The sequence below is a fragment of the Chrysoperla carnea genome, chromosome 3 (assembly GCF_905475395.1).
Source record: "Chrysoperla carnea chromosome 3, inChrCarn1.1, whole genome shotgun sequence".
In the NCBI taxonomy this organism is placed as follows: domain Eukaryota; kingdom Metazoa; phylum Arthropoda; class Insecta; order Neuroptera; family Chrysopidae; genus Chrysoperla; species Chrysoperla carnea.
In genome coordinates, this window is record NC_058339.1 from 26,100,059 (window position 1) to 26,113,708 (window position 13,650).

The 13,650-nt window shown below is 28.9% G+C and overlaps 1 protein-coding gene across 1 annotated transcript; it reads right to left on the reverse strand.

Annotated features, from left to right (window-relative positions):
* Window positions 1–7,785: 7,785 nt before the first annotated feature.
* LOC123296508 (uncharacterized protein K02A2.6-like) lies at window positions 7,786–12,226 on the reverse strand. Its single transcript, XM_044877998.1, has 2 exons — window positions 11,933–12,226; window positions 7,786–8,633 (listed from the first exon to the last, which is right to left on the reverse strand). The coding sequence occupies exons 1-2, from the start codon at window positions 12,177–12,179 to the stop codon at window positions 7,894–7,896; spliced, it is 987 nt and encodes a 328-aa protein (XP_044733933.1). The 5' UTR covers window positions 12,180–12,226; the 3' UTR covers window positions 7,786–7,893.
* Window positions 12,227–13,650: the final 1,424 nt, after the last annotated feature.

The window sequence follows — 13,650 nt, forward strand, 5'->3', positions numbered from 1 at the left end:
TTATTAAGATAGTAGTGGTGAGTTCTTAAAAATCTTAACAAAGTAAACTATTGTTTAAAATTTGTTATTTTTTTTTTCACTCGCTTGATTGAGTAAAAAAAAATTTTTTTATGTACGCATTGTGTGAGATTTTGTGTGAATTTTCTGTACATAATTGGTTGAATTTTCTTTTCAATTTGTGTTTGTTATGATGTATTTAATTATTTGAACAGGTGAGTTAGATAATTCTAATTTAATTATTCATATTTAATTTTTTTTTCTTTAATATTTTTGTGTACATACATAAAACTTTAGTCTGTGTACATAACAACATTAACTCTTTTATTTAAACTACTTCTTACCTTTGTGTATATGTCGTAGACATATCGTGCAATTCAGGCATGCCGTGAAAAATATTATAAAATGTCTTAAAAGAACCCGTTTTAAGTCTTTAAATAAAAGTTTAAGTTTTAAAAAAAAAATACCGACCTGTTACTTATATTAATTAAGCAATTCGACCTGTTTAAATTGAATGAAAACTATTCAATTTGCATTTTCATCAATTTTCATTTCAATCAACTGCAAGGGAAAAATTATGAAGGAAATGAAGATAGGGAAAATTGGCCAGTTTTAAATAAAATTCAATAGGAGTGTTAGTTAGGCAAAGAAAAGCACGGTTCATTATATTTGAAAAAAAAGTTAGAACGAGTTTTTGTGAGGCTGTTTATAATATGGGAGAGTTTTGTACCTTGGAACACAATTTACATTTTTATGTTTTTTAAAGTTATTGTTTAACATACAATAAATCGAAATGGTATCTTTTGATAGCACCATTATTCCTACTTTGAATTTTTTAAATATTTAACAATAAGCGATGAAATCTATATATTTTATTATTATGAGATCCATGACTCATTATGGTCTTGTACCATGGATTTCGTATCTTATGAAGTCACATTCAAGTTTTACAGATCACTTTAGGTAACACCAAACTAGATTGATTGATTACTATTGGGTCTACAGGGACGATCCAATAGTGAATTCTTCTAGTCTCATATTGTAGCAATTTAGTTTACTTTAAAAGCGTCTTATCTAGAAAAATACTTCAAAAACTAGCCCTTTAGTGTTATTATCGTCAAAATTTGAAAAAAAGAAAACAAAATTTAAAAAAAACGAAGTCAGCCAAGGAAACAATTCTGACAGAAAAGTTTGCTACTTTAGCTTGGCCGACACCGACTCCAAAAATAACAATAATTTAAATTACATTATATTATCGTTATTTTTTTTTTACTTTTTAGTGCATATTAATTTGTTTTAGAAAAGTTTTTCTTTTGAAGTCGGTTTTCTTTTTGTTAAATTTTTTTTTATTTTGTGATTTTTAGTGAATCTGAAGTACACTAACTAATTTGTCACTAAAAAAAGAATTATCGAAATCGGTTGGCGTGATATTGAGTTATTCGTCCTCTTGTCGTGCATACTTAATGCAAATTTAAGGCTTTTATGGTGTTCTCATGCCGGGGATGGGCCAACTTTTTTTTCGGTATGACAAGGAACCCTACGGTCTAAGTGTGCCACACCCCAGGACAACCACTCTAACCTAACCTATGGTTTTCTCATGGAAGACGTTGTCAGAACTGGACCAAAATGAACTGGAACCACACGGGAAGCACCAGCTTTCGAATAGATAAAGAATCATCAAAATTGTCGAAAGGTCTGAGGTAACACACATAAAAAAAATACAGTCGAATTGATAACCTCCTCCTTTTTTGTTTGAAGTCGGTTAAAAACGAAATGTCATCCATTATTACCAAGGTATAAAACTTTTCCCTATTTTTTTACGATATGCCTGAATTGCACGATATACCTACAACAAGTATACATACAGACTTTAAGACCAAGTGTGTATGCTCACGAATCAGTAAGTAAACTTAACAATGCCCACAATACACTTAGAGTGACTCTAAGTAAAACATTTGCATGAGAATTTATTAAAAAAAATAAATTATTATTAAATTTGTAAAAAAGAAAGAACATTATGAACTTATTTTTACTAAAGTAACAGTTATATAAATAATTACGTACTGTTTTTTTTAATAATTTTTTTTTTTAAATTAAAAAAAATTTTTTTGATGATGTCAATTATACTTATAATGTTAGTGGAGATGTACGTTATATAATAATTAATATTCAAATTGAAATATCTGTTTTAAGAATTATATATTTGTATGTTTTTTTATGTAGCCAAATAACGAAATATTAATTTACAACCAAAAATTAACGATTGGTTTTGAATTATTTATTTGTCCCGCTATTTAATTAACAAAACTTGTGTTTTTTGTTACAACTTACCCATTTGGCGCCGTTGTTACATATATCATTGACATTACATTAAATAGACTAAGTGTCAAACGATTTTAAGCGTGCCAACATCTGAGGTAATTGCTTAGGTCTAATCCATTGTAGATTCGTAAGAAAAAAATGTAAAGTGATATGTGATAAGTATTTTTTTAAAGTCTAAAAGCGAAAAAGTTCTGTAAAATCACACGATGTTTTATGTAAAACACTAGATTGAAACCCACTCGCTTCGCTGGGTTCTATAACACTCGAAATAATGGTAAGGATTGTTTTACACAGGTAAAATATATGTATGGTTTTCTATTTTTTTAAATGTATAATATCGTAATTATTCATTGAGTGTATCAGAAAAGATGGCCGTGAAATATTTTATATTGACTGATTTTTACAGAAAACTGTAATTTATGCTAATGTCAAATGACTACTTTTACAGAAATCTGTAATTTATGGTAATGTCAAATTAAATTAATTTTTTTTAAAAATATATCTTTATAAATTATCTCATGTGTTGTTCTGAAGTATGAGCTATATTGCTGCACAGTTTCATTAAAACTATTCGCTAGTTTAAGCATAAAAACGTAACAAACAAACACACAAACATGCTTACTTTCGCATTTATAATATATAGAGAGATTGAGATAGAGATTTTGTTCCTAACTCCCGACAAATTTTTCGTGCATGAAACTCTAAATTGAAACATATCCGAGAACACTCCCCGTTAAATTAACTTGCTCCTTAAAGCATATTCCAAACTGAACCGATTTTAAAGATCGTCGCCAATTTTTAGTATTTTCGGGTATGGAACCCTAAAATCGCACTTGAAATATAGCTAGGAACAATCTTCATTAAATTACCTTTTAAACGAAACAACAAAAATCAAAATCAGTTTATTCGTTTAGGTGTTACGATGCCACAGACAGACAGACACACACACATAGCGGTCAAACTTATAACACCGCTTTTTTTTGGTTTGGGGGTTAAAAATAATTATAAACTACACACCCTGAGAACACACGGTTGCGTCTTAATAAACAATATTTTCTGTATACGGAACAGAATACCTTTTGTATTATATTAAACAAGTTAAGAATAATAATTAATCTTTAATCAATTGTTTAATTACATTGCATGTCATATTACGTATGTAATATGTATGTATGTATGCATGTATGTACATACATGTGTGTATAAGTGTTAGTAAGTGTGTATACCGGTTAAAAATAGGTGAATGCCTCGTTAAAAATAATTTTATTTCTTATTTCTTTCTTTGTAATATAATTTAAAATTAATTTCGGGATATTTTAATATTTTACACATTAATGGAAGTTTAAAAAAGTCTTTTTTTTTTTTTTTAATGAGAATGTCACATGACCTCTATATACAAATACTAGACAAACAATGTTGAAAACCATAAATGGAAGTTTTATTATCAAGTTATTCGTAGAATTTATGTAAAATGTATTACATTGTTTTCAATTTATTATATTAATAGTAGGTTTTTACACAATCAGTGGTAAATTTTTATGATAATAATATTGCCGGCTTCCAATTTGGCCAGTGTATCCTCACTACTCGATCAAAAATGTACTGTGTTCACCCTTACGAATTATATCGAATTTGTAAAGTTTACAAAACAAATTGAGTATATATGTCACTGGATTTTCTAAGAATCGTTAACAATAAAACTAGTCAGATTATAAACTATCGATAGATTGCGAAGAAATTATACAGTGAAAAAAGAATTAAAATAATGACATCATCCTCGAGGTTGACCGTTTCATATTGAAATAAAGTAAAAATGGAATCAATCTAAAAAAGATTGTTTAAAACTATGTTGCATTTCAAAACAACAATATTTGAAATTTGTTAGGTAGTACCTACATTACTTTCATATAATCAGTGGCAAATTTTTATGATAATAATATTGCTGGCTTCCTATTTGGCCAGTTTATCCTCACCACTCGTCGATTAAAAGTGCACTGAAAAAAAAATTAAAATAATGACAACCTCATGACGATGCTCGTCGTTTCATATTGAAATAAAGTAAAAATACTTTCAATTGCCTAACGATTGGAACAAGTACAGCTAAATATTTGTATTTACAATAGAATGGGATTGTATTTAAAATATGAATTCATTGATACAAAATCACTGAAGTTAAATTAAAAAAATCATTATTTCTATGAAAGAGATTGATTTTAGTTTAAAGTCATGCATTTTATTGCTGGAAAATAAAATTGCTCTTAGTTAGGAATATATAATCGTGTAAATAAAGCGAAACTATGAATTAAAAGAAATTTTCTTTGTGTTTGCTTTAAATAGAGGCTTTGGTTATGATGATCGCATATTTATAATGTTTAGTCCATATGTGATTGAGCCAACTACTTGAAGATTGTTGTTACTAACTTACAGAAAGTTTGAAATAAACTTATTGATCATTTTTATAATATATACCATTTTTTGGTATCTTTGCCACAAGCATCGATAGACCAGTTGCTGTAGACTTAGGACACTAAAATTAATAGTAATCCATATGTCGCTGGTTCATATCCGAATCATAAAAATCTAATTTTTTTTAAAATAAACCTATTAGCAGGTATAAACCTTTTATTTTTTACCTGTTCATGTAATTGTGACAATCACATAAGTATTTTGTTATAATATTTAGAGTAGAACCAATCAAAAAAAGATTTTTTAAAACTATGTTGCATTTCAAAACAACACAATATTTGAAATTGTTAGACAGTATATTACTTTCATACAAACAACTCAAGCGGTTGTGTCAACTTCACCAATCAACCCCGTACGGTAGTTGTATCATATTCTTGGCACCATTCGCCATATTTGATCTCACAATGAGATTGAGACGACCTCATATCGATTGGTAATAAGAATTTTTTTTTTAGTTTATAGATAGTTTGTACGATTTATGATTATTTTATATTGTTGATAATCGTATAACCTTAAAAACAACAAATTTATGATCATAAAGTAAATGAACGTTATGCATGGTTTATATCTAATTAAATAGCTGGGCTATGTGGGTATACATTCTTAAAATGGTTTTAGCTATAAAGAATTTCGCTTAAAAATTTAATTACATAGTTTACACACTTGATATTTTTTTTATGTGAATTCAAAATATTAAAACCACTTAATGAAAGAATTTTATATGAGGACTTCTCATAATCCACATTTCACATAGAATCTAGAATTAACCTTGATAATTAATTACTCAAAAATTGTGGTTTTGATTTTTTATACCATATATATATGAAATATACATAGTATATTAAGTTTAATCCCAAGTTTGTAACGCTTAAAAATAATGATGCTAGGAAAAAAATTTTGTCATAGGTGTTCATAAAATCACCTAATTAGTCCATTTCTGGTTGTCCGTCCGTCTGTGGACACGATAACTCAAAAACGAAAAAAGATATCGAGCTGAAATTTTTACAGCGTACTCAGGACGTAAAAAGTGAGGCCAAGTTCGTAAATGAGCATCATAGGTCAATTTCTTCTTGGGTCCGTAGGACCCATCTTGTAAACCGTTAGAGATAGATCAAAAGTTTAAATGTTTAAAAATGTTCCTTATCAAAAATTAAACAACTTTTGTTTAAAACATTTTTTCGAAAAAATCACTGTTTACCCGTGAGGGCGCCAATTAGGCGAAAATTTTATAATATGTACTATACTTGATTATCAGTTATGTATGTGTCACATGTTTTGTATGTGTAATGTGATAAAGAAATCAACACTGACTATACATGGTATTTCAACAATTAACTCAGTCAATTGTTTATTTCCACTTGTTTTTTTTTAATTTTTATTAATATTGTTGAAATTTAGTTTTATTACTGAATAGTTTTAAACTATTTAATATAAAATTATTTGCAAAAAATAAAACCGGCTTCAAACAAATCTTATTTGCACAAATAATATTCTTGTAAGCCATTAAGTTTGAAAATAAAATTAAAAATATAATATAAAATTAATATTATTTAATAAATTTGAAAATCTGTGAAAATTATATTTTATGAAAATAAAATTTCAAAATATAATATAAAATTATATTACATAAAAGGATTTTATTAGAATGTGAAAATATATTTTAAAACTCAAAAATATGGAGAGATGCTGGGCCCTTGAATTAAGTAGATCGTTTTAGGCTGTCTATGCGTTCCTGAAATCCTGTCAATCAGGGAATGATCAAAAAAAAAATATCATAAAAAGTTCAGTCTTATTTAATAACTTCAAAAATCTGAATTAAACAGTCTTACTATTATTACATCAAAAATACTATTACAAATATAAATACTATTATTACAAATAGTTTATTATCACTACATACAAAAAAAAATCTATCTTTATCACAATAGAAAATTTATTATCATTTTGAAAATAAACTCTCGTACAATACTTTAAGCATAATTCTGCCAATAAATATATATAAGTCTATTATTTTTTTTAAAATACCTCTATGAACATCAAATGTCAAATCAATTGAAAAATATGCGTAGTATTTTGAAAATTGAAGTGATAAACCGTACTTCCACTGTTTTCAAGAAAAATAAATAAAAATGTAGAAAATAATACATTCAAACAAAATGTCACCACAGTTAGTGATACTTTTTATGTTTAGAGGTATCAAAAATTAATTAACCTAAAAGGTTTGTACCACAGAACAGTGTATACTTTGGAAAAATATAAAAATATACAAAATATTAAATTACTGTGAATAAACCGTTAAATAATTCAAAATGGATTAACTGACACTCAAAAAATACTGCCATGAGGAGCATAGTGTCCATGTTTGGAAGGATCACGAAAGATTCTTCATAATACATTAAAACAATGGAAACAACAAATTTATCAAGTCAAGTTCAAAACACAGGCAACTTAGAAAACCCCTTTTTTTTTTTAAATTAATATTGATTTGCCCAAAGCAACAAAAACGACCCCAAATTAAAAAAAAACATCATCTACATATAATTGTATAATTATTAAATTATATTATAATTACTATTTTGTATTAAAAAGAAAATATTACCTTGTGTTACATTATTTGATTCAAAAAATACCTGACTTTTTCCTTTTAAATAGATGAAACCACATAGCGGACCGTCTCCCAAACTTTAGGCAAATAAAAATCCAAACAAAATTTAATACATCTCAAGTTTAATGATGAGCAGTTGACTCGACAAAATTTCCATGCAAAAGAGAGTGGTTCTCTTCAAAAAATTTGCGATAACATCTCGCAAGAGAAGGTGAGAAGATAGTCTCATCCTTGTCTAACAAAATTTGTTTTTATATCCTTGTCTAACAAAATTGTTTTTATTTTTGTTTCGAAAACAGTCGCTTGGTTAAAAGAAAAAAATCAAGTACCCTTTATTAACAAAAAAAAATAATCTCACCCCAGGGGGCAAAAAAAAATTAGCGAGATGCTAATTATTAATGAAACTAAATAGAGATTAAATTAGCTTAGTGAAATAAGGCAGTTAGAAAACTAGAAATATGAGAAATTACCCGTCAACGAATACAACCACTTCGATGATGACCTCATTTATAATATGGCCGAAGATTGTAGATTGACATTCCAAAAGTTGACTTATTGCTGTTAGTGGGTTTTAATCTAACCGATGTTGGAGATGTGAATTTCTGTATCTTATACGGTCCGTTGTATTTCGCTGTAAATTTGGCTGATTTATTTTTGTTGATGTTCGGCGCCAAATTTTTAACCATCACCAATTGTCCAATTCTGTACTTTGAAACTGATGGTCTGTTCAAAGTTCTGTTAAGACGTTGTTGATGGGCGAGTTTTAATGCATCGTTAATTTGCTGTTGCGACGGTTTAACAGAGCTTGTGACTAAATTTGTTAGCTCGTTGATGATAATAAATGGCGTTATTAATTTTCTTCCGAAATAAACTTCTGCTGGTGTAGTGTTTATAGTATTCTTAAATGAATTGTTGTAGTTAAATATTACAAAGTTGAGAAATTTCGACCAATTTTTGTGTTGAATCGAATACTCTTTAAGAATGCACCCCAGGTTGTACTTAATTTGCTTATTAAGACATTCGCTTTTGTTGGATGATGGCGTATAACTCGAACAATAGGACGCTCTGATTCCATTGTTGAATAGGAAGGTCTTCCATTTCACAGACGAAAACGCAGGACCGTTGTCAGATACCACCACCGTTGCGTATCCATTTTGTAGAAATATCTTCTGCATCATCGAAATAGCCGTATCCGTCGTCTGTTTCTTGCACGGATATGCAAAAGCGTATTTACTGTACCCATCTACAACAGAAAAAATATATTTGTAATTTTCGGGAGATTTAATAATAGGACCGATAAAGTCAACGTAAAGAGTATGAAAGGTAAATTCGGGAATGGAACTGCTCAATTGGACCTTATCATTACGTGTATAAGGTCTAATCGCCTGACAGACTTTACAGGTTCTGACATAATCCCTAACCTTTGCATACAAGTTTTTATAATAAAAGATTTTACTAATTTCACGGAACGTTTTAATAACCGAACAATGCGCTGCATATTTAGAGTCGTGAAAATATCTCAACACATAATTCAATAATGACTCGGGTAATAAAATTCGTTTTAGGTGATTCCTACCCACAAGTTTGAAAACTAATCCATCCTTGATGCAAAAATTAGGGACATTCATCTTAGCCTTAAGGTTGCGATAAATGATTTCACATTCAGGTGAATTTCGTTGTTCTTGTTTGATGGATAGAAAATCAAAATTCGTATTGTTTATAACGTTCAAAGAGTCCAATTGAACATCATTCCGAATTTGTTCACTAAGCAAATCTAAATCAGATGAATCCAGAGAAGAGGTTATCTTTTTAATTAGAATTGCATAACCTGGGTCCGCGCTATGCAATTCTTTAATTTTAACAAATTTATCATTTGATTCTTGCTCTAATTTATTCTCGCTATTCACTATTGTATCATTTGATTCGTATAGTCTAGAGAGGAAATCCGCCATTTTATTATGCTCTCCTTTGATATGTTCCGGAGTGAAATCATATCGGGATATTTTAAGAATCCACCTGGACAGCTTATTGAATTTATTTGGTGTATTAAATATCCAAAGAAGAGAACGACAATCAGTTTGGAGAATGAAGTGGCGATCTGTTAAAAAATCTTTAAATTTATCTAAAGCGGTTATAACTGCTAACATTTCCAATTCGTGACTATTATACCTTAATTCTGCAGAATTCAATTTTCTAGAGCAGTACATAATTGGATGTAAACCATCCTCATATTTCTGAAGTAAAACTGCCCCCAGTCCAGTCGATGAACCGTCAGTTTGTAACACAAAAGTTCTTTCAAAATCCGGATGTTTTAAAACTGGAGCATTAGTTAGAGCTTTTTTTAGTGTTGAAATAGCTTCCAGATGCACATTCGTAATTTTGAATTTGATGTTCTTTTTCTTTAAATCATTCAGTGGTGCTACAATCTGACTGAACATAGGAATATATCTGGCATAAAACGCAGCCGCTCCTACGAGCCTCATAACTTCTTTAACGTTTTTAGGTATAGGCATTTCATTAATAGCCTGAACTTTTAAAGGGTCAATAAAACGACCTTCAGCGGATATAACGCTACCTAGTAAACGTACTCTAGACATGCAGAAACGAGCTTTGTCTAAATTAATTGTGATACCGAGTGTTTTAATTTTAGTGAATAACAAATTTAAATGATTTAGATGAGATTCGACGTCCGAAGAATGAACAATCAAGTCATCATAATATATTAAAAGAAAATTATGCCGAAATTCGGCTAAACTAGAGTTCAAAAATCTTGATAAGGCCTGGCTTGAGACAGATAAACCGAAAGGGCAGCGATTATAATGCCAAGTACCGTATTGCGTGACGATTGCAGTAACATGTTTCGTGTCCTCTGACAATTTAATTTGGTGAAACGCGCTTTTCATGTCCAAAAGCGTGAAAACCTTCGAATTACCTAAACTGGCAAAGATATGGTTAATATTAGCTGAACTCATTGGATCAAATTCGATATGTTTGTTAAGGAATCTGTAATCTGCGACTAAACGATAAGAGTCATCTTTTTTTTTAACAAAAAATACAGGTGAGCTATAATTTGAATTTGAAACAGAAAGAATTCCTTGTTTCACTAGCTGCTGTATATGTTGATCCAAAAGTTTAGCTTTATCAGGTGCTAAATAATATGGTGCTTTACAAACCGGAATGTTATCTTTCAACTTAATTTTATATTCATAATCCTTAGCAAGGCCAGGGATTTCTGAAAAAATACATTTATATTTTTTTATTAAAGAATCTAACATTTTAGTTTGTTTGGCACTCATATTAATTTTGGCTTCACAAATCGTGTTAATAATTCGATTATTACTGTTAAAACCAGCAAAGGGAATTTCGATATTAGGTTCAAAATAAAATTTAATAACTGATTTGAAAAAATCGAGAATAATATTACAATGTTTTAGCGATGTAACACCCAAAATCGCGTCAAAGGGGAGACTGTCGATAATGTAAAAGTTTTGGTTCCAAGAGAATTTGTCAATTTTAAAGTGTAGATTGACCAAATAGGAACATTTTAAAAAATTATTACCAGGTAATGAAATTGTTTTATTAGTTGATTTAGTGATTATATTTTTATCAATAAGTTGTAATTTTTTTAGGGTTGCGGTTTTAATCGCGTTAATAGAAGCCCCTGAATCAAACAGTGTTAAAATGGGATAACCTAGAATAAAAATAGTTTGTAAAGGTAAAGAAGATGAATTTAAATTTAAATTAAATAAATAAAATTTAGGGTCTATTATTAGTTTTTTGGTTTTGAAATATTTGGTGATCCATTATCTTTGTTGATCCGTTTAAAACAATGCCTAAAATCGTGATTAGTGCCTTTGCAATATGTACAAAAGTATTTGTTTGTAGAATTAGTTTTTTGTTGAGTTGAAGCATTTGCAATTTGAATTGGTGGCAACATTCTAGATTGAATTTCTTCCATTTTTGTGATCAGCCTTGACAAATCATTATAAGTTTCGGGTATTTGATTTAAACCCATAATTGTCAAGATAGCCGTATTGGCATGAGCAAAAATAATTTCAATTATCTGTGCTTCAGATAATTCTTTTAGTAGTATTTTACTGAATTTTATAATGGATGCAGCAAAAGTGGAGAACTTTTCTGTATCAGGTTGAGTTCGCCGTACCAGTTTATCAACCAATAGTTGCCTCGTCAAAGGTGGGATATAAATTTCGAGTAAGTTGTTTTTAATTGCTTCCCAGTCTAATGAACGAGCTATGCAAGATGCCCAGAAAGCTTGTGCATTTAACGCACATCTATTTATTAATGATTTTAAGAGCATTTCTAACGGTAAAAAATTAATGTCGATTAAATGTTGTGTATCAACTATGAATTCCACAACTTTTTCTGGAATCGATATATCTAGAATAGTAACTTTATTAATGAACGAGTCAATACTCGGCTTAGCAAAAAAATTAGTTTGATGACTAGCTTGGTCTGGTCTTAAAGGTAAAGCATTGTTTGATAAACTGATCGTTAAATTGGATAAAGTTTGAGTTAATAGACTTATCTGTGAATTTTGTTGAAGAATTTGGTCTTGCATCACTGTCATTTGGTTTGCCGAAGTATTCAGTATGTGCGATGTAGCCGCCACTTGAGTCGAAATTGCTGCTATGTTGATTGCTGACGCAGCACTTGGTGTTGTGAACAAGTCATCCCGTGTTGGTGAAGGACCTGGTTGATTACCACCTTGACCACCTGGTAAAGGTTGCGGAGTGCCAGCAGTATCAGCACCTCTTCTTGTCGTTGGCATGGTGTTTTAATAAAATGTAAAGACAGATAGAAATATTTGACCAAATATGTAAAAAAAAATATATATATTAAATCTGTAAATAAATATTATTAATAAATAAAAGATATAATAGAGTTTGATTTGATTCCCAATTGACAAGATAACTTTAATGAAAGGAAATTACATGAAGCCTTTTTACTTGCTACCATGTGAAAATAAAATTAAAAATATAATATAAAATTAATATTATTTAATAAATTTGAAAATCTGTGAAAATTATATTTTATGAAAATAAAATTTCAAAATATAATATAAAATTATATTACATAAAAGGATTTTATTAGAATGTGAAAATATATTTTAAAACTCAAAAATATGGAGAGATGCTGGGCCCTTGAATTAAGTAGATCGTTTTAGGCTGTCTATGCGTTCCTGAAATCCTGTCAATCAGGGAATGATCAAAAAAAAAATATCATAAAAAGTTCAGTCTTATTTAATAACTTCAAAAATCTGAATTAAACAGTCTTACTATTATTACATCAAAAATACTATTACAAATATAAATACTATTATTACAAATAGTTTATTATCACTACATACAAAAAAAAATCTATCTTTATCACAATAGAAAATTTATTATCATTTTGAAAATAAACTCTCGTACAATACTTTAAGCATAATTCTGCCAATAAATATATATAAGTCTATTATTTTTTTTAAAATACCTCTATGAACATCAAATGTCAAATCAATTGAAAAATATGCGTAGTATTTTGAAAATTGAAGTGATAAACCGTACTTCCACTGTTTTCAAGAAAAATAAATAAAAATGTAGAAAATAATACATTCAAACAAAATGTCACCACAGTTAGTGATACTTTTTATGTTTAGAGGTATCAAAAATTAATTAACCTAAAAGGTTTGTACCACAGAACAGTGTATACTTTGGAAAAATATAAAAATATACAAAATATTAAATTACTGTGAATAAACCGTTAAATAATTCAAAATGGATTAACTGACACTCAAAAAATACTGCCATGAGGAGCATAGTGTCCATGTTTGGAAGGATCACGAAAGATTCTTCATAATACATTAAAACAATGGAAACAACAAATTTATCAAGTCAAGTTCAAAACACAGGCAACTTAGAAAACCCCTTTTTTTTTTAAATTAATATTGATTTGCCCAAAGCAACAAAAACGACCCCAAATTAAAAAAAAACATCATCTACATATAATTGTATAATTATTAAATTATATTATAATTACTATTTTGTATTAAAAAGAAAATATTACCTTGTGTTACATTATTTGATTCAAAAAATACCTGACTTTTTCCTTTTAAATAGATGAAACCACATAGCGGACCGTCTCCCAAACTTTAGGCAAATAAAAATCCAAACAAAATTTAATACATCTCAAGTTTAATGATGAGCAGTTGACTCGACAAAATTTCCATGCAAAAGAGAGTGGTTCTCTTCAAAAAATTT